We start from the raw sequence: 22,167 nt of genomic DNA on the forward strand, positions 1-22,167 counted from the left end.
CTACTGGCTAGTTCAATCCCAGAAACCCCTGCAATGTAAATATATATAAATATAAAAACTTTGGCTTCTCAGCACTCTTCAGAACTATTTTTTCTGTTTAAGAACATATTCCACAGTGAATAAATCTGAGCTAAAATGTGAATCAAGGAAGGGATGGTAAACTTAGTGGAGCTGCTAACTAAGCAGTGCCTTATTTCCTTCCCGGAAAAACAGGAAATACAGGTTAAGGCTTTGCCTGCTAATGCAGGCTTGCTGTGTGGTGGCTGCTGTGTGTCTGTGACAGTGACACACTGTCAGATCCTGCCAGATCCACCTTGGTGGCATTGGGCTCCCAGCTGGTGTTTCTGTAGAAGGTGCAAAGGGAGACCTGTGTGTCTGAGAGAAGAGTTTGCTGGGTTGGATGGATGTGACTGGGGCTTTCAGGTAAAGCCCCATTTGCTGTAAATGACTGTGCTGTGTCTAAATACCAGGGTCCAGTTGTTGTTTGTTTTGCATTTTGTCTCACGTGGAAAGAACAGGAGTGACTCCTCTCCCAAATCACGTAGCAGCTTTTTGACTGCTTTATTCAGATTATTGAAGAGATGTTGTGTTTATCCTGGGCACACATCTGCCGTATTTACTGAGTCTGTCCCCTAACTAAACCTGACCCAAATGATGATGCTCATAAATCCAGAAGCTGGCTTGCTGTTCTTCCACAGTGCTTAGAAATTGCCAGTTGATTTTATTCCTGCTGCTGCTCTCAGAGGAGCCTCAGGCAAGCAGTTTGGTTTTTGTGTGCTCTCTGCCCCTCCTGAACACTGTTCCGGTTCCATAACCACAGCATTTTATGTTAAGTCACCTTCTTGATCTCAATCTGCCCATGCACATGATGATTTAAAGATATTTAACTTGCTGCATATGTACACTTCACTCTGGTAGGAACCTTGATGATTTCTGACCAGGTAAAAACTCTGTTGTTTCAATTATTTTTTTTAGTTCCCCAAACAGTCCTGGGCACTGGCACCCACCAGAGCAAATCCAGCTGGGTGAGGTTTTTATGGGAAGATTGATCTGGTAGCTCAAACATGGAGCTTTTATGCTATGTTTGAAGAGTGTGTTGGAAACAGCCTTCCTCCTTCCTCTAACTGTGTCTCCCAACTCCTTTGGTTAAGGGTCTGAGCCCTGTCACCTGTGCCCCTTTAAGGCCCAGCCAATACAGTGAGCAGCATTTTTTGCTAACATATAAAAACCAGGTTAACTCACTTTTAATTATCACAGAAATACCCATTCTGAATAACAGTAAAGCAGTACATTTCACTTCTAAGTATATGGCTCTCTGTCAGCCTTCCCCTTCATTGTGTGAAGCACAACTCTTTTTTTAAAGGTACTTTGAATATTTGCACATGCCCCCAGATCTGCTAGGAAATCTATTTAGTATTTGTCATTAATTTTTCATAACATCTACACAATCAAAATTTAGTTGGAGTAGATGTATGTGTTCTTACATTTTGATACTAATAACTAAATAACTGTTAAAGAGGAAGTAAAACTAGAAATGTGTTTGGAACATTATTCAAACATTTGTGGAATTTCATTCTTGAGTTTCCACTGGTGTAAGAGATATAATTTCCCTGTGTGGTTATGGTCTGCTGCAACTCACTTCATAGTTACTTATGGGCATAAAATCTGAATTTTTATGAAGCAGCTACCTGGAAGATTAAATGTCAAGTAATAAAAATCACTTGGAGCCCGACTTTGCTATAAGAAGGGAACTTAGGTGCTTTATTTTACTTTAACATTTTGGAGGGAGCTGCATCAGGGATGGGGTTTATGTTAGTGGTGTGTGGAAGGTGTTAGAGATGATGATCAGTGTTATGTTTTGTGGAATAGTTTCTGAAGTTTATTTTTCTCTTTCCCAGGGACATCATGATAACCTATTTTGAGCCTTCCATCTCCTTCGAGGGACTGTGCAGTGAAGTCCGAGACATGTGCTCCTTTGACAACGAGCAGCTTTTCACCATGAAGTGGATTGATGAGGAAGGTAAATCAATGCTCATCAATGCATTGCTCAGCTTCCCACCTTTTCTGTCCCTTTCATCTTTTCCTCTCCCTCTGCCTTCATAAGATAAGCTTATAAAACATAGAATCTGACTCCAAAAATAAGTTATCCACTGCCTTCTAAAGGAGAGCTTAATGAAGAGGTATTTGTTTCACACTACTTTGTGTAGCTTGCTCTCAGTCTTTATAAACCAAACAAGACCTCAGTGACTACGAAAATGTAATTCAATGTTAGCATTCTTTATGAAGGCAACAGAAAAAAATCCTTTGGACTGCTGAAGATTCCCTTTATATTTTTGAAAGAGTCAAACTGACATTAAGTTATACAAATCACAGTCTATCTAAAATATTGGTATAATTTAATGTATAGTTGAGTTGTATGTGTAACCAAAAACATCATATCTCAAGTGTTATTATCAACTGTTACTTTAGCAACCTAAAGTCTATTAACACACAGCCAGTAATAAAACTTCCTCCAAATACTAATGATGTGTGGTAACTTTTCATCAAAGTGCAGTGACAGCCTTGACTGAGAACTCATCTCTAGTGCTTACATAATCCATCTTCAAGTTTACCTTGGATGAAAGAAGTCCAGAGTCTGCTCTCCCTGTTAATAGATGTCATCCATTGAGCTGTGTGTGTACAGTAGTAATTTTTTTTGGAAGGTTATTTGTAGGTTCTGTTTTCTCAGTGGAATTAGTTCATCCCACACATAGGTTTTGAGCTATAAGGAAGAGCCCTCTGAATTATGAGATTGCTGTGGAGTTATTTTAGCTGATGCAGTACATAAAAGGCTGCAGTGTGCAGTGATTTGTTGGCTGTGGTTGGTGTTTGCATGCAGCCATCAGCATAAATGGTGCTTATGGAACTGTTTCCTCCCGTTTCAAATTGGGCTACTGCCAGTTCAGTCAGCCTAAAGCTGAACGTGGAGCAAAGTTGATTTTTGGAAGTGCCATATAGGCAGGTGTGTTGAAGATTATGTGGTCTTGGGAGTCTGAGTCTTCTCCTCATCATTCCGAAGTTATTTATACCAGGCAGATGCAGTACAGTAAAATGAACAGTGTTTATGACTGAACTGTGCAGCAGAGCCACTGGGAGTGGAACATTTACTTTATAATATACTGGCTGTGTTGTTTTATCATCAGGAAGATAATGGACTCCTCACTGCAGTGGAGGAGTCTGCAGTGTCACTCACAGCAGGAAATATATATATATATATATATATATATATATATATATATTTTAATAAACATTTTGTACTGATTCAATAATTTACTTGAAGTCACAGTTTGTTCTGTCTCAGTTTCTGCTCTTTAGTTAGAGATAGGCCTATTGAAAAAAAAAACGAAGGTTGCCTGAACTATTTTCATGTGTAGGATTTGATTTTCACAAGCAATCCGTGTTTTCTTTAATCATTGACTTACAGTTTAATGTCAGTGGAGAAAAAGTTAATCTGCCAATGAGGAGTGTGTTTAAAGCAAATCCTCATGTCTTTATTGTGAATAATTCCTGCATGTACAATACATGGCTTCATGCCAGGCTCCCTGCCTCTCCTCTCAGCACCCTCTGTAGTGTTTTCAGTTGATATTCTTTCTAGAAACCTGTTTTGCTTTACTGGAAAATGCCTTTATCACATCCTCTCCACCAACCTGAGGTTCAGTGTTTAACAGTAGCATGAGGAAATGTGTGTGCTGTAGGCTGGTGCTTGTTACACTGTTACTCATGGTTTTTATAGTCTGAGAGAAGATAAGGGGTCTGGGGCATCATTACTTCCTGACTAAACTGGATTTACCTGGACACTGAGTTTTGATTTGTCATATACTAAGTGCCTTTGCAAGATGGGGGCTTCACGTGTAGCTTCTCTGATTTCATAGAGATAATGGCACACAAAGATATAATTTAATTGAGTGGAGTAATTTCCAAAATCTTCAGATACAACTGGAAAATAGAACGAACTTGATTTGCTTTTAGACAAATTTCTATTTTTTCCATATGTGATCAGTTCAGCTTCACTCTGCCTTCTGAAACATCCTGTGGGTTGGACACTGGCCTTGTGTGTGTCTTCAGTCTGTTGTTTCTCACTATATAACTCAAAAGTAAATATTTTCCTGTGTATCCCAGCTGTCTTTAGCTGCAAAATTTGTACTACTCAATCCTGTTGAGAGAGATGTCTGTAAACCTTCTGTTCTGAGTTTGCTTGTTCTTGGGACCCTCTTTTGCTTCTGCCAAAGGAAAACACAGAATTGTTTGCACAGGTGTCGGTAACAAATGAAGAAAAACTGGTTTGTTGATTCTCATAGTGAGTCTGAGTAAATACAATTGTTCCTTCTCCTCCCACCCTGCTCTGCACAGTGTAAGTTTGTGCTGTGGGTGGGCACCGTGGTGTCCAGGTGTGCAGCTGTAGGGGGAAGTGGTTTGGTGGAAAATGACTGGTGGCTTCACAGACTCATCTGGAGGATTTTGATGTGCAGGAAACAATAAAGACAGAACTCTGAAAATGGACCATTTCCATTTATTATTTATATTTTTTGCAATAACATAGAATGGATAGAACCACAGAATGGGTTGGTTGAATGTTACAGATTGTCTCATTCCACAGTCCCAGGCTGCCCAGAGCCCCATCCTGTCTGGCCTTGGACACTTCAGAGAAGGGATGGCCAGAGCTTCTGTGGGCACCCTGTGCCGGGGCCTCCCCACCCTCACAGGGAAGAATTTTTTCCCAATATGTGATCTGAACCACACTCTGTCAGTGTGGAGCTGTCATTCCCTGTCCTGTCATTCCATCCCTTGCAGACAGTCTCTCTCTTCACATTCCTTGTTGGCTCCTTCAGGTCCTGGCAGGCCACAATTAGGTCACCCCAAAGCTGCTCCAGGCTGAACAGTCCCAGCTGTCCCAGCCTTTCCTCATAGCTGAGTCCTCCATCCCTCTAATCAACTCGGTGACCTCCTCTGGGCTGGCTCCAACAGGTCCATGTCCTTCCTGTTCTGGGGGAAGATACGTTGGAACAAAGCACTGTGATACATTAGAAACAAAACAAATTCTCTGGAAAAACTTCTGTGGGGTGAGTTGAAATGCCTCCTGCTGCTGGGTGTGTGGTTGCACTGAAAAGCTTTAGCAGTGGCTGTATTAATTTGGATGCCTTGCAGTATAAAACACAAAGAGAATAGTTAATGCTCTGTTGCTTGTGGACTTTCTGACTGTGCTATTGACTGAGGACTCAAAGCAGTAAAACTTCCAGACTGGATCCAGTTTAGCCGGGATGGAAATGATTCTGCCTTCCTCCAGTTTGCCACTTAAAGACATGGAAAGTAGTATTTCTGTTAAAAATTAGGAATATGGAAAGGCAGATTTGCTGTATGGGATTTGGGCTAAAAATGAACTTCTGCTCATGCTGGAGGACAAGCAGGCAGAGATAAATCCCTTGTTCTTGCACAGAACATCTTGTGTAGATGAAGAGGGGGGGGAAAAAGTTGAGCTTATAACTAAAAGTATTTTCTTTCTTTGGGGCAGTGATGATTGAGACTCAACTTTGTTTTTAAAATGTTTCAGTTACAATATTATTTTGAAAAAGGCTTATTCTCTTAGGGGGCTAATTTTTTAATAATGTTACTAATCTGCATCAGACACCGAAGAAAACAGAAAAGTTTGAGAAACTTTATCATCAAGGATTTGGTATGTAATTTAGTTTGCACCATCACAAATGGTCAACAAAACTGCAGTTGTTTTATTAAAAAAATAAGAAACAAAACCAGCCAACTCCCACCTTTTTTTTTGCCTTGGTATCCTTTCTTTAAGGAATTTTATTTCAAATAGTTGTGTGAGTGTGAAAGTAGTAGTTACAAATCAGAAAAACAGGGTGTTGCACTTAGATTATGATATTTGTCAAAAGTTTCCATTGAGGTTTGAGGAGAGAGTCGACCTCTAACTGCTTTTGAAAGTCCTGGTGTAAGTCTTGGCAGTGCTGAAGCAGCTGTGAAAATAGAATTGACTCAGTTTTAATTAAAAATCCATTAAATAAAGGGTACTCTTAGAAGGCTTTTAGGTGCTGGAATACAGCCTGCACCTCCTGTACTGAAATACATGTAACCATGCTTGTAGCAATGATGTTTTGTTCTTATGATCTGCTTGCCTCTTGGGAATATCCCATATTTTTATTTTCCCTGAAAGAACTCAATATGACTCTATTTTTAGATATACTCTGTGAACAGTGTTAAAAAGAAATACTAACACATTTGAGAATATTGGATTTTTCTACAATAATTATCCTGGAACCACCTGTGAGGGAGCTACTGAATGATATGGAACTGACTGGGTTGAGTTTTGTGCTGTTTTCTTTCCACAGGAGATCCATGTACTGTTTCCTCTCAGCTGGAGTTAGAAGAGGCCTTTCGGTTGTATGAGCTAAACAAGGATTCAGAGCTTCTGATCCATGGTAGGTGAAATTTACTGAAATTTACTGCTGCTCATGTCTGTACCTGTGAATGCGTGGAATTCTTACCTTCCATTCCTGTGCCTTTCACATCCTTTTCCTCTCAGGCCTGTGGCCATCCTGTCAAGGGATGCTGATAAGCATTCACTGTGCTTTTAGCTCTTCTTTTTTAAGTTAAGGGAGAAATAAAGTATTTTGCTGTTAGTTTATTAATGAAATCCAGCCTCTGTTTCTTCATTCATTCAGTCCAAGTGGCTTTAGACACATGCTGGCAGCAAATGGTAGAAGTGATAAAATACAATTTATTTATTTATTAGATTTATACATTATCCTGAAGTTGATTTTGGATAAGTGATTTAGAGCAGCATCTCTGTTAGTGAAAAAAGTTAATGACCTCCATTTGTGATGGCAGTTTAATGAAAAGCTCGACTTTTCTAAAATTATGTACTTCAGTTTTAAACTTAATAATATCATGCCCCTGTTTAATGTGTAGTTGCTCAGTTTTTATTGGTCAGGGTTATATGCCTATTTTGGCAGCTTCTCCAGAATATTTTTCTAGCTATTTGTAACTTTTTATCAGTAGAAGGTCGATCTTGGTTTATCAGAGATTAGAGCAGAAAAGTCATCAGTATGAAGTGTTGGTGTGTTACACTACAGTGTCTTAACAGGCTCCTTCTCTTAAAAAGATGCAAAATATCTAGTTTATCATCAGCCCATTTTAAAAGAAGCTTTACAGCTTCCCAGATAGAGTTTTAAAAAGGGGAAGGTTATCATTCATTTGTAGATAGATTTCACTGCTTCTGTGCAGATTGAATTTTTCATCTGCCTTTTCTCCATTAATTTTTGTGCTTGATAAGCTTCTGATTAAACTGGCACCAGGGAGTATAAATGTCTGTCCACATTTATACTTCTCTCTGATGGTTACTGAAGCCAAATAAATTGTAGAAGATGAGTAGTGTTACTGAAGCTAAGTAAATTGTGAAAAAAAAAAAAAACTTACACAGTCAACATCCTCTGTAGCAGTTAGAACACTGTCATGTAAGACATTTATAGTATTTAGAAATCTTGACTAACTGTGAAGATTGGCCACATGAAAAACCAAAATCATTACTTTTTCTAGTTACTGTCTTTAAGAAATAGCTTAATTTATTCTGTTATTTGAGTGTGTTTCTCATGTATGTCACTTCTATGCCCAGCAAAAGAGGTTTGCAGCTCACCTGTTCTTAAAGAAGGTTTTGTTGAAGTGCAGTCAGTGCTGTTCTCTAGATGGAATGCCTTTCAGGAGTGTTGCATTTAACCCAAAGATTTATTTTGTGTCTGAAATGAAAGCTAATCAGAAGTTAATGTCTTTCTTGCAGTGTTTCCTTGTGTCCCAGAGCGGCCTGGCATGCCTTGTCCAGGAGAAGATAGTAAGTAGGCATTTCAGCTAAGAAATACAGAAAATCAGTTCAGATTTCCTGTCTTAGCAGATTTTGATGTTCTTTGGTTTGGCATCCTGCACTTATGAATATTAATAATGCAAATCTGCAACAATCAAATATTTAAAAGGAATAGGAAATCTTGCTCGACAAAACAATGTTTTTCACTTCTGAATCATTGTTAATAAGCATTTCACATTCCTGTTAACTACCCATGTCACTCTGCTTTCCTTGCCTTTGCCTCTTCATTCATGCCAGTTTTTTATCCTATTCCTGTCTTTTGGGGATTTGCCAGATTGCTGGCTGACAATTGTGAGCAGAGGCTTGTAAGCAATGATAATGACTTGTTGTGTCACTATTTAGAGATCTGTGATTAATTCATTGGAAATTGATGTTTGGGTGCTATCAGGAGGATCCTCCAGAAGTCTCTAGTGTGTTAACTGTTCTAGACATTAAAGAGGTTTTTTCCCCCAGTCTTAAAGTTTTATATAAAAGGGTGTGTCTGTTATGCACACGAGCATCTGTCAGCTTGGTGTCCAAATCTCTGACCAATCCAATCTACATGTGCATGTTTAAAAGTTAACTTGGGCAGAATGAGTCATGCTGGTTATCTGAAAAAATGAGGTTGCAGACTAAATCAGAAAGAGATTTACAGCTCAGTGTAGTTTTTCTTATCTCTGTTTTCAGTTTTGGTTTCTGACATGCCTCAAGTAATGAAAAATAAAGTAATAGCTAAAGAAAAAGAAAAAAGTAATAGTGGCAGCTGTGGATTTAAAACACTGGAGGATTTGTCAAGCAATCCTATAAATCAGGACACGTTCCCAATTCGCCTTCCTTCCTCCTTTCCCTTCCCCACAGTTTCTCCCCAGGTTGAGCTGAGGTATGTGTATACTTTGCACACCAGTGCTTGTATTGTTTGGACAGTTTGCCTTCTCTTGGCTCCCTGTTCCTTTTAACTTCAGAAAAATACGAATTGACTTTGAGTTGATCAGGATATTCTACTTCAAATGTTCTCTAAAATTGAAAAAAAAGAAAAATAAAAGGAAAAGCTACTTGGAGCATTCCTCTGTTTCTGTAAGGAGCAGGAGTGAAACTTTGCGAGCTACTCTGCACAGAAACCTCCAGGAGAAGATGATGTAGTTCTGTGTTTGTATTTGTCTGGGTATAATCCTGTGTTTTTCCTCTTAGAGTCCATTTATCGCCGAGGCGCCCGCCGGTGGCGAAAGCTCTATTGTGCAAATGGTCACACTTTCCAAGCCAAACGATTTAACAGGGTGAGACTCTTGTTGGGTACTTAAAGCCATGATACAGGGATGTCTTATTTTCACTGTGATGATACCACTGCATTGAAAAGTTATCAGGTAGCTTTATTCTCATTTTTGTTGTTTGTCTACACACTTCTAGTAATCCTGTATGTTTGGGGAAACTTAAGCAATATTAAATCATCAGGAACTTGAAACCAATCAAATTGGTTAGAATTCACTTTACATATACTCTGAAAGCATAATGTCAAAGCTCCTATGTTCCCTTAAAATATTCCCAGAGGGCAAACTGGAATGTATTAGATGGCTAAAAGTAGATACTCAGTTTTTCAACTTCTGTGAGTAAAATGGTCAGAACTTGCTTATGATGCACAGACTTTTCTTTCATGACTTTTAAAGGAGAAAGCTGAGATGTTTCTCCAGGCAGCCTGTTTCTGGTGCCATGTAATCAATGGAAAATAACAAACCATTCAGAATGTTTTCAGGAAGCAAGGGTCAAGTATAATTAGCTGAGGACCAAGAAGTCTGTGCTGTGTTTAAAAACAGCAACAGCAAAAACCAAACCCAAAATATTTGAGTAAGTCAGGTCCCTTGACAGCTTCAATAATCTTTCCTTCTTCTCTAAGCGTAGTGTATTGTGTGCTTAATGCTTGAGATCGTCGCCACTAAACTTCATCTTGAGCATCCTCATGTCTAACTTCAGCTTTTTTGTTGTTGTTTTTTGACCTCATCTGGGTTAAAGGCTGTCAAGACACCACAGTTAAATAAGTTAAATCCACTCTTGCCTCCGTGGGCACCCTGTTTTCATGGATCTTTGGAGTTGTTTTGTGAACATCCTTCAGCGAGTGGTGATCTTCCCATTCGCATTCTCTGGTTGTTTAAGGTGTTGAAGCTTCTTCTCTCCTGCTTTCCTCTGTAAGGACTCACCTACAGAGAAATGAGGAGATGAGCTTGTTTAATGCACGTGTGGCTGGATAGTTCTGTTCTTCAGTTTTGCTCTTTAATGAGTTTGGTTTCTGGTTGCAGAGAGCTCACTGTGCCATCTGCACTGACCGGATCTGGGGCCTGGGGCGCCAGGGCTACAAGTGCATCAACTGCAAACTGCTCGTTCACAAGAAGTGCCACAAACTTGTCAACATTGAATGTGGCCGACACACACTACAGCCAGTAAGTAAAACCTGAGAAATTGTCTCAGAAAAGCAGCAACCAACCAATCAAACAAATAATCCCCCCCATTTTATATTGTTGGTTTTCAAACTGCAGCCTGCAAATAATCGCAGTAGTTGAAACGTAATTTTTATGGTTACCATGACTTTTGCAAGAAAGTTTTGGGTTCAGTGAGCAAAATTGCAACTTCTAGCAAGACAGGAGTCTAATCTGCACATCTGACATTTCCCTTGTCACATATAAGGGGCATTTATCCCATCCTTCACAGGGACATTGTATAGCATGTATATATGTACACACTATTTTACATATTCAGAATGGATAGGTGGAGTAAATTCTCTAAATATCTGATAGATTATTGGATTTTTTTCCCATTTACAGCAAAGGAATATGAAGAGCAGAAATTTTTTCTATCCTGAGAAGAATTCAGATTATTACTGCTCCTGGTTTCATAAAGCAGACAGCTTCAAGTCTGTCTTTTGGGAATTCTTTTGACTAATATATATATATAGTGCTGAAAGACTTGAGGTTTTCTATCTCACTTCTCATCTGCTGTATTCCTTCTCTTTTGTAGCTTCTGGAAACATGTCATGACTTCCAGAAAAGAGGGAAAATAAAGAATGCAGTTGTTTATTTCATTGTGTGTTTTAGTTACTATGTTGACTAATCAAGTTAAAAAGTAGCTAGATTATATTACTCAGGGCTCATTAATTTCATTTATTGATTCTAAAATAATGTGTCTGACTCGTGGACAGTCTATTACAAAAATCCTATTTATGATTGCAGGAGCCAATAATGCCTATGGATCCCTCATCAGTGCATTCAGATAATGTAGAAACAGGTAAGATCAATAATGTTTTTCTTTAAATTACTTCAAGTTGCTGAAAAGTGAACTTTGAAGTAAAATTATTTTAAAAACACTTCTTTACTTTTTCATAGAATAAGAAAAGTAAGACAGTTTCTTAATTCTAAGGAGAATATAAATATAAAAATTTCAGTTTTCCACATCTTAGCAGTTTCAGAAACTTGACTAAACAAAGAAAAATTTATGCTGTCAGTTACATTTAGTAAGCTGATACTTTAGATGCTGTGACCAAGCAAAAAAACTCAAAACCAAACATCTTTATTCTTATGGCAGTCAGAGTGATGGTCCTAATGCCAACCTATCCGTTTTGAATATTTTCAATAGAAGCATTTAAACTGTGTTTCTCTGACTGATAGAAGCATTTAAACTGTGGAAATTTTAAGGCAGAAGAAAATCCTGCTGTGTTGCATCAGTCTAATAAATTTTTCTTGCACCTCCAGTGATACCATACAATCCCTCGAGTCATGAGAGCCTGGACCATGTTGGTGAAGAAAAAGAGGTAAGATATCTGATCCAAGCTAACTCTGTACATAGAATCACAGAGTATCTGAAGTTGGAAGGAACCCATGAGGATCTTCAGGGATCTTAAAGCCTGTGTGTCTCAGTTTCACGATTTTAGTAGTTTAATTTGCCACAAACTGAAAATTAGCACAGAGGGCGCATTTGGGTTGCTTCTTTGATGTGTGCATGTGCATGCTGCTTTATTTTGAAATAAAATAAGGCTGAGTTGAGATGTGCTTTGATTGAGAAAGTGTTCTAAATTCTTCAGTTTGTTTTGTTTCTTATCTTCCAAGACTCCTTTGCCTCCTTTGTTTCCCAGCACATTCCTTTCCAGGACAGTACAGTCTTAAGATAACAAGTGTTAATTGAATTACTTGTTTATATTAATTTTGAAATGTTGTTTGAAATGCTGACTTTTGCAGTTGCTGACACTGGCAAGGCTGCTTCCTCATTTCAGTGCATGTGTATCCACAGGCAATGAGCATTAGGGAAAGTGGCAAAGCTTCCTCCAGTCTGGGCCTGCAGGATTTTGATTTGCTGCGGGTCATTGGAAGGGGCAGCTATGCCAAAGTGCTGCTGGTTCGGCTGAAGAAAACCGAGCGCATTTATGCCATGAAGGTGGTGAAGAAAGAGCTCGTCAACGATGATGAGGTGGGCAAGGTGTTCTCAGTGAATTGGGCAGCTCTTCCAGACAGCTCCAGTGTCCCACAGGACGGGGGAGCCAGGTCTGGGCTGCAGCACTCAGGGAGAATTCTACATGTGGTTTCTTGTACTGCTCTGTAGGAGGTTCACAAAGCAGGCATCCAGGTGGAGTCTGATTTTCATAGATTCAATTCTGGGTTTTTGTCACAAATAAATCTCACCATATTATTTTAATTGCTTCTTATATCAGACCCCCATCTTAACAATTTTTGCACAGTGATTAGTGAAAACATGTCAGAAATTGCACTATTAAACTGCTAAAACCTTCTTGTTCTTGAGGATTTCCCTTGGGTTTCTTTAGACTACTCTGAAAACATTGGGGTGACTGTGGCTTGCTGTCCAAGAGCTTTTGCATTTATTTCTCAGTCTACCATTGATTCCTTCTGCATTTCTTGGTACTAGTTTACATTTCCCTGCAGCAGTTTATCTTTTAGTTTATCTTATCAGTGTGTTTTCATTCTCAAGGTGCTTCCACAGTGAGGCTAAGAGTAGAGTACATCCAGGAAATAAAAAGTATGCTATCAGCTATGGCTTCACATTTCAGAGCTATAGAATATTTAATTTCTTGCAAGTAAAACAAGGACAACAAAGCCCTTGATTGTCTTTCTGATAATTGTCATTAATACTTGACCTAAGAAGTGCAACAATCCTTTTCTGAATGTCACTTTTCTTCAAAAAATAGGATATTGATTGGGTTCAGACAGAGAAACACGTCTTCGAACAGGCCTCAAATCATCCTTTTCTGGTCGGACTGCACTCTTGCTTCCAGACAGAAAGCAGGTAAAGGTCATAAATTAATAATAAAATAGCCTTATTAAAAACGTTTCATCCTATCAGGCACCTCAAAGGCATGAAGTGTTAAGTAGTGAAGTCAATGTTTTATAAATCTTCATAGTATTTTGTGATCCAAATGCCATGTACATCTGAGGTTTTCAGATGGAGAAAATGCAGAGGAATGTAAAGTAGTGGTAGATGTGGTGGGAAGGATTCTGGACAGGAAGAGAAATGCAGCTAGTAGGAAAAAAGGAATTGAGAATATGAGATAGAAGAGAATGTGCAATGGAAGGAAAAAAATGCTTGAGGAGATGAAAATCAAAAGTATAAAAACGGAGGAATAATTGACCCAAACTTGCCTGGATTCTTTGAAGACAAATCTGTGAGCAAGACTCAGAAAATAGCATGTGAGTTTTCAAAAGGAAGACCAAGTAATAGAGATGAAAATTATTATTTTTCTATCCTGTACAGTAATAGAAACTGATGTGGCTCCATACAGTCACGTGTGTAGTAATGACAAGCAGTACCTGTAATGGATATGGGAAGGTTTGCTTGCATTCCTTTAGCAATGAAGGAATTATCTAGAGAAACTTTGTATACTCGATTTTTAACTTTGGGAATTTATTCAAAGGAGGTGAAAATGGTAAAACCAGCTGTGGTGCCAGAGATGGGAGGAGTGGAATGGGCATTGTTCTCTAACAGACCTGTAACATCTCACACCTCTTTTAGCTGTGCACACAATCATTGGTCACAATCCTGTGTGTTCCAGGTTATTCTTTGTTATAGAGTACGTCAATGGAGGAGATCTGATGTTCCATATGCAGAGGCAGAGGAAGCTGCCAGAGGAACATGCCAGGTGTGTCTCATTCCAGATTTCTTGCATCAAAACAGTGGTTTTCTGACACAGTGCAGCAGTGCAGAGATTATAAGGGATGAGCCAGCAAATCCTCTGCAGATGTTAAGGATTTAAGAAATGTGAAACTGCATCCTCCTTTTGCTGCTGCAAGCCACCGTGGTTTTGTTTCAAGAAGGAACTGTAATAGGGAGCATTTAGATGTTGTTTGCATTGGCATTATTCTGTGTGACTTCAGTCTGCTATTTTTTTCTAGAAGAACAGTTTTGTGGGTTTTTTTTCATATCTAATGATATCAATGTGTTTCTTGTACAACAACCACTACCAGCTGTCCAGGCAAATGCTGAGTTCTTGGTGCATATGCTTAATCTCAGATGGTGAGATAAAAGGGATGATTGCAGGAGACATCACTATTAACTAAAGACAACTTTTGAAGAGCATAGAAACATTAGTATGATTATAAAGAATTTGCCACTTCTCTGTGGAAAAAGAATGGAATACTTGGGATTATGTATAGAAAATATCATACTACCAAGACTGTGTTATTGTGGTTTTGGGTTTTGATTGCTTAATCAGTATTTCTTTCTGCACTAGGTTTTATTCTGCTGAAATCAGTCTAGCACTGAACTATTTACATGAGCGAGGGATAATCTACAGGGATTTAAAACTGGATAATGTGCTCCTAGATTCTGAAGGGCATATTAAACTCACAGATTATGGCATGTGCAAGGTAAGATCTAGTTCCTTGCTAACCAGAAAAATCAACAATTAAGAAATTGTTATAAATTAAAAGATGCTGAGGATTTTAAAAGTGAAATTTCAAGGTCTCTCTTTGTGCACAGTGCACACAGGCTGTATATTCATTTCACTTCCACATGTGGAGAAAAGGCAAATGCCAGAGTGCACGGACTACACTTACATAAAGCTCCTGGATCAACTTGTCTGGGAGGGGTTGGCTGAAATAGTCAGGATAAGGTGATTTCAAAAGAGGTTGAAATGATCAGTGAGTTGCTCCTGTTTGGATTCTGTGGCACTGCCCATTTCCCCTGGGAAAACTCTTGTCACTACAAAGGCACTGGAGCACAGCTTTGACTTTGCCATGGAATTGCCATAATGCTGGTTATTCAAGACTTAATTCAAAGTGAAGCTCTTAGCAGAGAAGTGTGGGATCTTCAGTTAACTGTGAAGTATTTTCTCCCCATCTTTTCCTAAAGGAAGGTCTGAGGCCTGGTGACACAACCAGCACATTCTGTGGGACTCCAAACTATATTGCACCTGAAATTCTCCGGGGAGAGGATTATGGTAAATGGAATATTTTGTTGCTACTTTCTAACTTTCACCTTACCTCTTCTCATTTGAGTTGTTTAAGCAGTAGAAAGTAAAAATCTCCATTAGACACATGATCAGTCTTGATTCCACATCCTGTCTGAAAAAGTAAATAAAGCCTTCAAAGGAAGAGCAGAAAACACCACACAAAGCAAATGAGATACTCTGCATTGCACATTTTAAATTCTCTTGAACAGTCTTGAAGAATAGCTTGAGTCATCCAAATTTATTATTGTTTATAACTATTTTAGATGCTACTAATGATATACTTGCAGTCTGGAATTGTGTTTGGTTTTGGAGCTTTACATTTGGCAGCAATGATAGATTAGATACAAATTCATTGCAAAAAGGCCTAGATAGTAGATGTCCCTCTACATATTTTTTTTTTTAATTTACCATTTTATTTCAATCAAATATTTCTTTCATGCTGGCTTCACATATTCCTGCTTATCACAAGCTTTCTAGGCCAGCCAGACTGTATCAGCCCCAGCCTGGCTACTGGGATTTCCTTTAGCAGTGGATAGTAGGGGAGATATGCTTTGCTCCATGAATGACTGACTTGCTGCTATTAAGACTTACACAATCCTTCCTTGGCCTTATCTCCCACCCTGGATAACACACTGTTGGTTAGTAATGATTAGGCTTAAATATTATCTAAACCTTGGTAAGAGCTTAGCACCAACCTTCAACCTCTTTGCATTTCCTCTGCAGAGCATCATCTCCTGTTGTGTACATAATGATCCACGTAATGTCTGCTATAGTCCTTATCTCCTTTATTCAGCTAATTGAAAAGACTGGCAATACTTGCATTTCTAACTTGTTCTTCTCTGTCTGTTTTAGCCCCAGAGGTGCTGCTATTTTTGTTGTGCAATATCTCCAGTGGTGTTTTCTCTCTTGAATTCAGGCTTCAGTGTGGACTGGTGGGCCCTTGGTGTGCTGATGTTTGAGATGATGGCGGGCCGGTCGCCGTTCGACATCGTCGGCAGTTCTGACAACCCTGACCAGAACACAGAGGATTATCTCTTCCAAGGTGAGTACCACCAGCGTTCCTTCACTTCAGTGCTTTGCTTCTACTTAGCCTTTAAACTAACTTCAAAGATGCAAAGGCTGATAGGAACCTTGTTTTCTTGCAGTGATTTTGGAAAAACAGATCCGAATTCCCCGATCCCTCTCTGTGAAAGCAGCAGGTGTTCTAAAAAGTTTCCTTAACAAGGTAAGAGCTGATGTATTTTATCTGCCATATACAGAAACGGTGTAGAAAAGGTGAGAGCCTAAAGCAGAATTTCAGTGGGGCTGGGGACCCTGTTCTAGATACTTCTCTTAAAATCTGAAGCTCCTGGTTCTCAGGCTGGGATTATGAGTAAGTTCCAAAGTGAAAGGCATAGAAATGCTCCAAGCAGTTTCTTTAACCTGGAGGATTAAACAAACTTACCAGATTTAGTTTGTTTCTGAGAGAAGCAGCTTAGCAAATCATTTGGACAACTTCTGATGATGCAGAGGCAGGATGTGCTCACTTCTTGCTGGGGGCTCTCCAGCCTGAGAGCCAGAAGATGCACGTGTGGTAGTGGATGATGAGTCCAAGCACTTGCTGGCTTTTAGTGAGTGTTACGTGAGTGGGAAGAAAGAGATTCAGGAGAAACCAGATTTGGATAAATTATTCTAAGAAAGTCACACCATTCACTGCACACTGTTACAGCTCCCTGGTAGTGTGTGCATGTTTGTACCTAGAGATGGAATTCTCTTGTTAAAATAAGCTTTTTTCCACAGTATTTACCAGGAGCTGCAGTTACTGCCCCAGTGTGATCTCCTGGCATAATCTGTTCAGGGAAGAGCAAGGGAAGGTGGGGGGAAAGAATGAAATTCATTAGTAATCTAACCAAGCCTGCTCTAAAACCTATGGAATGTTTAACAGGTCTGAATGAAAATGAAGAAAATCAGCATAGTCATATAAAATTTAGTTAAGGGCTTCCATATATTCCTCCCTATTTCAAAGAGTAAATTTGAGCAGTTTCCAAAATAAATAATGCTAATTTAGTTCTTCAGCGTTCCTTGTAAATTTGGTATTTCATTCCTCATGGGATTTGTAACATTGGCATTTTATTCATGTGTAGGCTGTGGTATTCATTTAGAAATATTTTCTTCCTTGCACAGGATCCAAAGGAACGCTTGGGCTGCCATCCTCAGACAGGATTTGCAGATATCCAGGGCCATCCCTTCTTCCGCAACGTTGATTGGGATCTGGTATGTGAATGCCTCCTGCCTTGGCTGAGGTTCTTGGCGTACAGTGACAAGGTTGTTTTGAGCCTAAGAGAGGACCTTAAGCTCAAAAACATGAAGCTCTTAATTTATATCGTACCAAAATTACAATACACAATCTTTTTTCCCTTTTAAACACAGTAAATGCAGTAGATTATTAGAATGGTTGTAGAACGTATAAAAAATAAATTTAATAGTAATTTCCAGCCTTGTTTAAAAAGAATTCAATAGGTTGTAACTCATTCTCAGTGTGACTAAGTGCATTTATTCTTAGATGGAGCAAAAGCAAGTGGTGCCTCCATTTAAACCAAATATATCTGGAGAATTTGGTCTGGATAACTTTGATTCCCAATTCACCAATGAACCTGTGCAGCTCACTCCGGATGATGAGTAAGTAATGTAGAATTTATGAAGTTCAGAGAAGAGAAGGAGCTTTTTTTTTTAAACTTGTTTGGGTGTTTTATATTGTTAGTAGTCAGGTGAGATTATCCTGGCTGAAAAGCCTTTATAAAATGCATGATGATGTGCTTGGTTTTTGGTAGTGGATTTGTGGTTCCTTACTCTTGAGAGGCTCTGGTTTGGGATGAGGAGGGAAGGACCTTTCTAGTATTGAGCTGCTCCTGTTCACATTTTAGGAATTTTTATAGTGTTTTATATAACATTCACATAGTATGTAAACATAAACAGTGTATATTAAATATTACCTGTGCAATCCAAGTTCCTTCCTCATCCCTTTCTAAATGCAGACTGTACAAATTGTTTAGCAAAGTTGCTGATACAGATGCAGTATCTATGACATCCTCATGTTTTCAGGTCCTTACAAAATGGACTGTTTAGGGCAAATTTTGAAATTGCAAACCTTGCAGACTGCTTTGTGAGTTAGTGAGTGAAGCCCAGTCACTGCTTTTGAGGGGTTTTGTGTTTTGGTACCATTATTGGGCTTAAAAGAACCCAGTGGTAACTGTAAAGGTGGAGAGGGACAAAAGAGGGAAAGGAAATTTTCTCAATTGCAGTCTACAGAACAGTTTAAATTTTAAGTCAAACTATCAGTTAATGTTATCTTTCTAATTTTGCTCAACTAATGATTGTTTTTAATCCTAATAGTGATATTGTGAAGAAGATTGACCAGTCTGAATTTGAAGGCTTTGAATACATAAATCCTCTTTTGATGTCAGCTGAGGAATGTGTCTGAATTCTCCATTTCTGAACTGTGCCAATTGTTACTCCGTTTGTTTCTGCATGGATAAACATCTCTCCATTTGGATGCACTTGCATAAAATGAGTAACTCAACATCCTGCCCTTGCCACCACCTAGTGTGAATTTTCTTCTTGTATTGATTGTTGCCCAGGACAGTTGTTATGCTGAACCTTCAGCTGCCAGATTTAAAACGTTAGAACTTTCTAACAATTTTGCCAAATTTGAATTTTAATACAGGAGTTGGTCTCTGGGGCTCCTGACTGAACAAAGGGTCTGACTGTATAGTTTGCCAGTACAGTGTTCTGAGCAAGGAAAGGTTTTCAGTGCTTAATGAAAAACAAATTATATCAGGTAATGTAATAAATTATCCTTCAAGGATTTCAGATTTTTCAGCAAGATGAGTAAGAACTTAGTTCCAAATCTCTTCTCTCTGAACATCTGATTTCCCTGTTCTAGACATAGAAATTAGAGCTTTGTTTGTGCCCTTCAGACTGAAATGACAGCAAGGAGAGCAGATATTTACACTGAATAGGTCAAGACTGGCTGCTTTCATGGGAAATATTGATCCTTCCCTGAAGGAGACTATTAACTCCATATCAGAATTGGTAGACTTTGCTCCAGCACTCACACTAGGAATTGTACACTGATACACAGAGTGCCTTCCTAGGCTGGCCCTTTCAGCAGGGGTTGGACATGGCATCAAGTGTCAGTTCAATGAAAGAATTCAGTTAACTCTTTGAGAAGTTAAAATCTGTACAGAGTGATTCAGCAGTAAGGGGCAGCTAATACTGAACCTCATCCTATTTATTGCTTTTATATTTGCTGTCTTAACTGCATCAGAAGTGCACACGGTACAGCCACAGCCTGGACAAGGGCATTGGTTCCTTTTTTATCTTACTGCCACACTGCTGAGAACGAGTTCCACTTTGCCAGTGGAAAAAGCATATCTAGAATAAAATAGGTGCTGTCCACAATGACTCCCTTAACTTCTGCCCTTAGAGATGGTGATCTGTACTCACAATCAAACCTGAAATGTTGGTAGCAGGCTCAAGGAAAGCAATTGAAAGAATGGGTGGAACTAGGATTAAGAGGTGTGTTTCTTACATTTCATGTTAGTAAGCAGTGTAATATACAGCACAGATAATTCTTATTTTTGATGCTAAAGCAATAGTTATGAATGTGTTGGGCTGAAGAAATGCCAAATGTACCACTTTTTTTTTTTTAATTATTATTTTGGGGAAAAGGGATTAAGAGACACTGAGGGAAGGAATCTGTGTTATGTAAGAGCTGTAAGAGAAGATAAGCATCACTGAAAGCAGATCTGAGAATCTGTAAGCACAAGTTGGCAAACATTACCTGAAGCTTTTGGTAGATTTTTGCTTGGCCAGTGTCTTTCTGTGAAAATCCTTGTATGGCAACACTAATTTCATAGCACAAGTTTTCTGTGTATGTCTGTTCACTTCCATGTCAGCTGCAAGCAGAGAGATTGCACAAATCCACACTGGTGTCATGGTATGAGATTTAGTTCATGTTTTTCTTTGCAATGTGAATAGGAAACTCTTTAGTATTGGGCTGAGTTTCCAAAACTGAGAAGTGATTTGAGGGGTTTCAGTTTCAGTGAAGCATTGAACCACTACGCTGTTAAAAATCAGGTTTTCTTAGATTCAAGCTGCATCTTTTCAAATGTAAAATATCAGAGTGAACCTTCCTTTAAAGAGCAGCTAATGGGGTCAAGTGAACTGCTCTGCATGCAGCTTGAAAATGGTGATTGTTTAGCCTCTGACTCCTGTACCCACATGATCAGTTTAGACATTAGGGCATAACTGGTATTAAACCTGGGAATCGTTTAAAGCAAACAAGAAAAGCCTTGTCTCTACAGTGGCATAATTTCCTATAAGGTATTAAGGGAAATGGCTTTATGTAAGGAAGGACATTTCTGCCATTCATCACAGAAGAGAAAAGCAAAAGTTAATTTTTTTTATAATGTCATAGAAAAATACTTTTTCTATTTACATATCTAACCATTAAGAATGTTGCAAAGTGACAAATATCTTAAATTACAGTAAATCCATTTTTAAACTTTAATTTTCTCCAAAGTGCCATGATATTAACTGTTAATTTTCATTGTTAAGTATACAGAAACTGTCATAAATATTCAGAAGGGACATTGGGTGTAAACAGTCCAGTGCAGTAGTTTTTGTTTTTTGGAGAACGTGTCTGCATCAGAAGCATGATGTATTTATATGGAGTAACCTCTTTTTTGTACATGAGTTGGATTCCTATGGGTGCTCTGCTAGTTAATATTGTCACTACTATTTTCCTGTTTCATGTGGATTATGGTCTTGAACGTTGTTGTGTAATCATTCCCTTTATTTGTGCACACTTTTTACTTTAAATAAAACATTTATATTAGACCTCTGTGTGTTAAAATCTCAGAGAAATACCGTGAAATGCTGGTCTTGGGATCATCATCTGACCCTTTTAAACTATCCGTATCCCATGGGAGCCTTGTTCTAATCTTTTAATTTCTTGTAGAAAATTGCACTGGGATGGGCCACAGCAAGCCAAGAAATGCCTTTCTCGCCCTGCATTTACCAAACGTGTCTGAGAATGCAGGTTCTGCTCCAGCATCACTCCCCAGCCTCATGCTCTTCTTGTCCTTTGGAATAATACCATCCTTGTAGGTTCTGTCTTTCCTTCCAGCACCAGTGATGAGACAAAAGCAGTGAGGCATCAGTCCTCTGCACAGAGACAGAAATCTTAAAGGAAAATACAAAATGCTACTTTAGCCTGCTCATCCAAGGGCTCTTTCAGCTGGAACTTGTACCACGTCATCTCAGCTGCCAGAGCTGGGATTTGGAGTTCAGAGCAACGCTCTTGCTCATCTGCTGCACTTACTTCTGCATGATTTATTTCTTTGTTTCTTCAACTCCTCCCCTGCGTTCTCAGATTTCTGACACAGAGGGTGATGGCACTTAGCTCATACCCTGCCACAGATGCAGTGGTTTAATTTCTGTATTTCAGTATCTTTTAAAAGAGATTTTTGTCTTGCCGGTTAGCACGGCTGTGCGTCGGCAATCCTGGCGAGTGCTGCAGATGGCTGCATATCTTACATGCCTAACCTCCCCCCACGCACGCTCCCTGTTTCTGTTCAGTTGGGTGCCCAGCTGCTCTCGCCTCAGTCTGAGCAATTGTTTATGCTGAGGCACTCCGTGGAGGAAGCTAATAGCTTGGATAATCTGTACATACGCTTGGTAAGTGCTAAGCGAAAGGCGTTGAAGCAACAGAGGTGTCTACAGCTGACCACAGAATAATGATGTTTTCCTGGGAAGAGAGAAGGTAGGCATTGGAGCCCTTTTGAGAAAAAAATGATTTTAT

The 22,167-nt window shown here is 39.0% G+C and overlaps 1 protein-coding gene and 1 long non-coding RNA gene across 7 annotated transcripts in view; one reads left to right on the plus strand and one right to left on the minus strand.

The window, feature by feature from the left end:
- The window catches only part of PRKCI (protein kinase C iota), a 29,269-nt gene extending 8,066 nt beyond the window's left edge, over nucleotides 1-21,203 (plus strand). For 4 of the 5 annotated variants that reach the window (XM_064385220.1, XM_064385221.1, XM_064385222.1 and 1 more), the window contains exons 2-18: nucleotides 1,899-2,020; nucleotides 6,381-6,470; nucleotides 7,826-7,876; nucleotides 9,074-9,159; nucleotides 10,174-10,314; nucleotides 11,101-11,155; nucleotides 11,620-11,678; nucleotides 12,155-12,331; nucleotides 13,065-13,162; nucleotides 13,926-14,012; nucleotides 14,604-14,739; nucleotides 15,224-15,311; nucleotides 16,240-16,365; nucleotides 16,469-16,548; nucleotides 17,487-17,576; nucleotides 17,866-17,981; nucleotides 18,696-21,203. In XM_064385220.1, the coding sequence (XP_064241290.1) occupies nucleotides 1,906-2,020; nucleotides 6,381-6,470; nucleotides 7,826-7,876; nucleotides 9,074-9,159; nucleotides 10,174-10,314; nucleotides 11,101-11,155; nucleotides 11,620-11,678; nucleotides 12,155-12,331; nucleotides 13,065-13,162; nucleotides 13,926-14,012; nucleotides 14,604-14,739; nucleotides 15,224-15,311; nucleotides 16,240-16,365; nucleotides 16,469-16,548; nucleotides 17,487-17,576; nucleotides 17,866-17,981; nucleotides 18,696-18,783 (1,683 nt within the window). In that variant the 5' untranslated portion in view covers nucleotides 1,899-1,905 and the 3' untranslated portion in view covers nucleotides 18,784-21,203. Of the gene's footprint in view, nucleotides 1-1,898; nucleotides 2,021-6,380; nucleotides 6,471-7,825; nucleotides 7,877-9,073; nucleotides 9,160-10,173; nucleotides 10,315-11,100; nucleotides 11,156-11,619; nucleotides 11,679-12,154; nucleotides 12,332-13,064; nucleotides 13,163-13,925; nucleotides 14,013-14,603; nucleotides 14,740-15,223; nucleotides 15,312-16,239; nucleotides 16,366-16,468; nucleotides 16,549-17,486; nucleotides 17,577-17,865; nucleotides 17,982-18,695 lie in introns of those variants that run through there. The other variant, XM_064385223.1, reaches the window with a different exon arrangement.
- LOC135278623 (uncharacterized) lies at nucleotides 4,574-16,240 on the minus strand. Of its 2 annotated transcripts, XR_010346078.1 has the most exons (5): nucleotides 16,019-16,240; nucleotides 15,355-15,435; nucleotides 7,685-10,074; nucleotides 6,537-6,631; nucleotides 4,574-6,008 (listed from the first exon to the last, which is right to left on the minus strand). It is a non-coding gene; the product is annotated as an uncharacterized LOC135278623 (long non-coding RNA). The 2 variants fall into 2 exon arrangements; XR_010346077.1 differs by lacking the exons at nucleotides 15,355-15,435; nucleotides 16,019-16,240 and having other exon boundaries at nucleotides 7,685-10,167.
- Nucleotides 21,204-22,167: the final 964 nt, after the last annotated feature.

Source organism: Passer domesticus, chromosome 11, assembly GCF_036417665.1.
Source record: "Passer domesticus isolate bPasDom1 chromosome 11, bPasDom1.hap1, whole genome shotgun sequence".
Classification (NCBI taxonomy): domain Eukaryota; kingdom Metazoa; phylum Chordata; class Aves; order Passeriformes; family Passeridae; genus Passer; species Passer domesticus.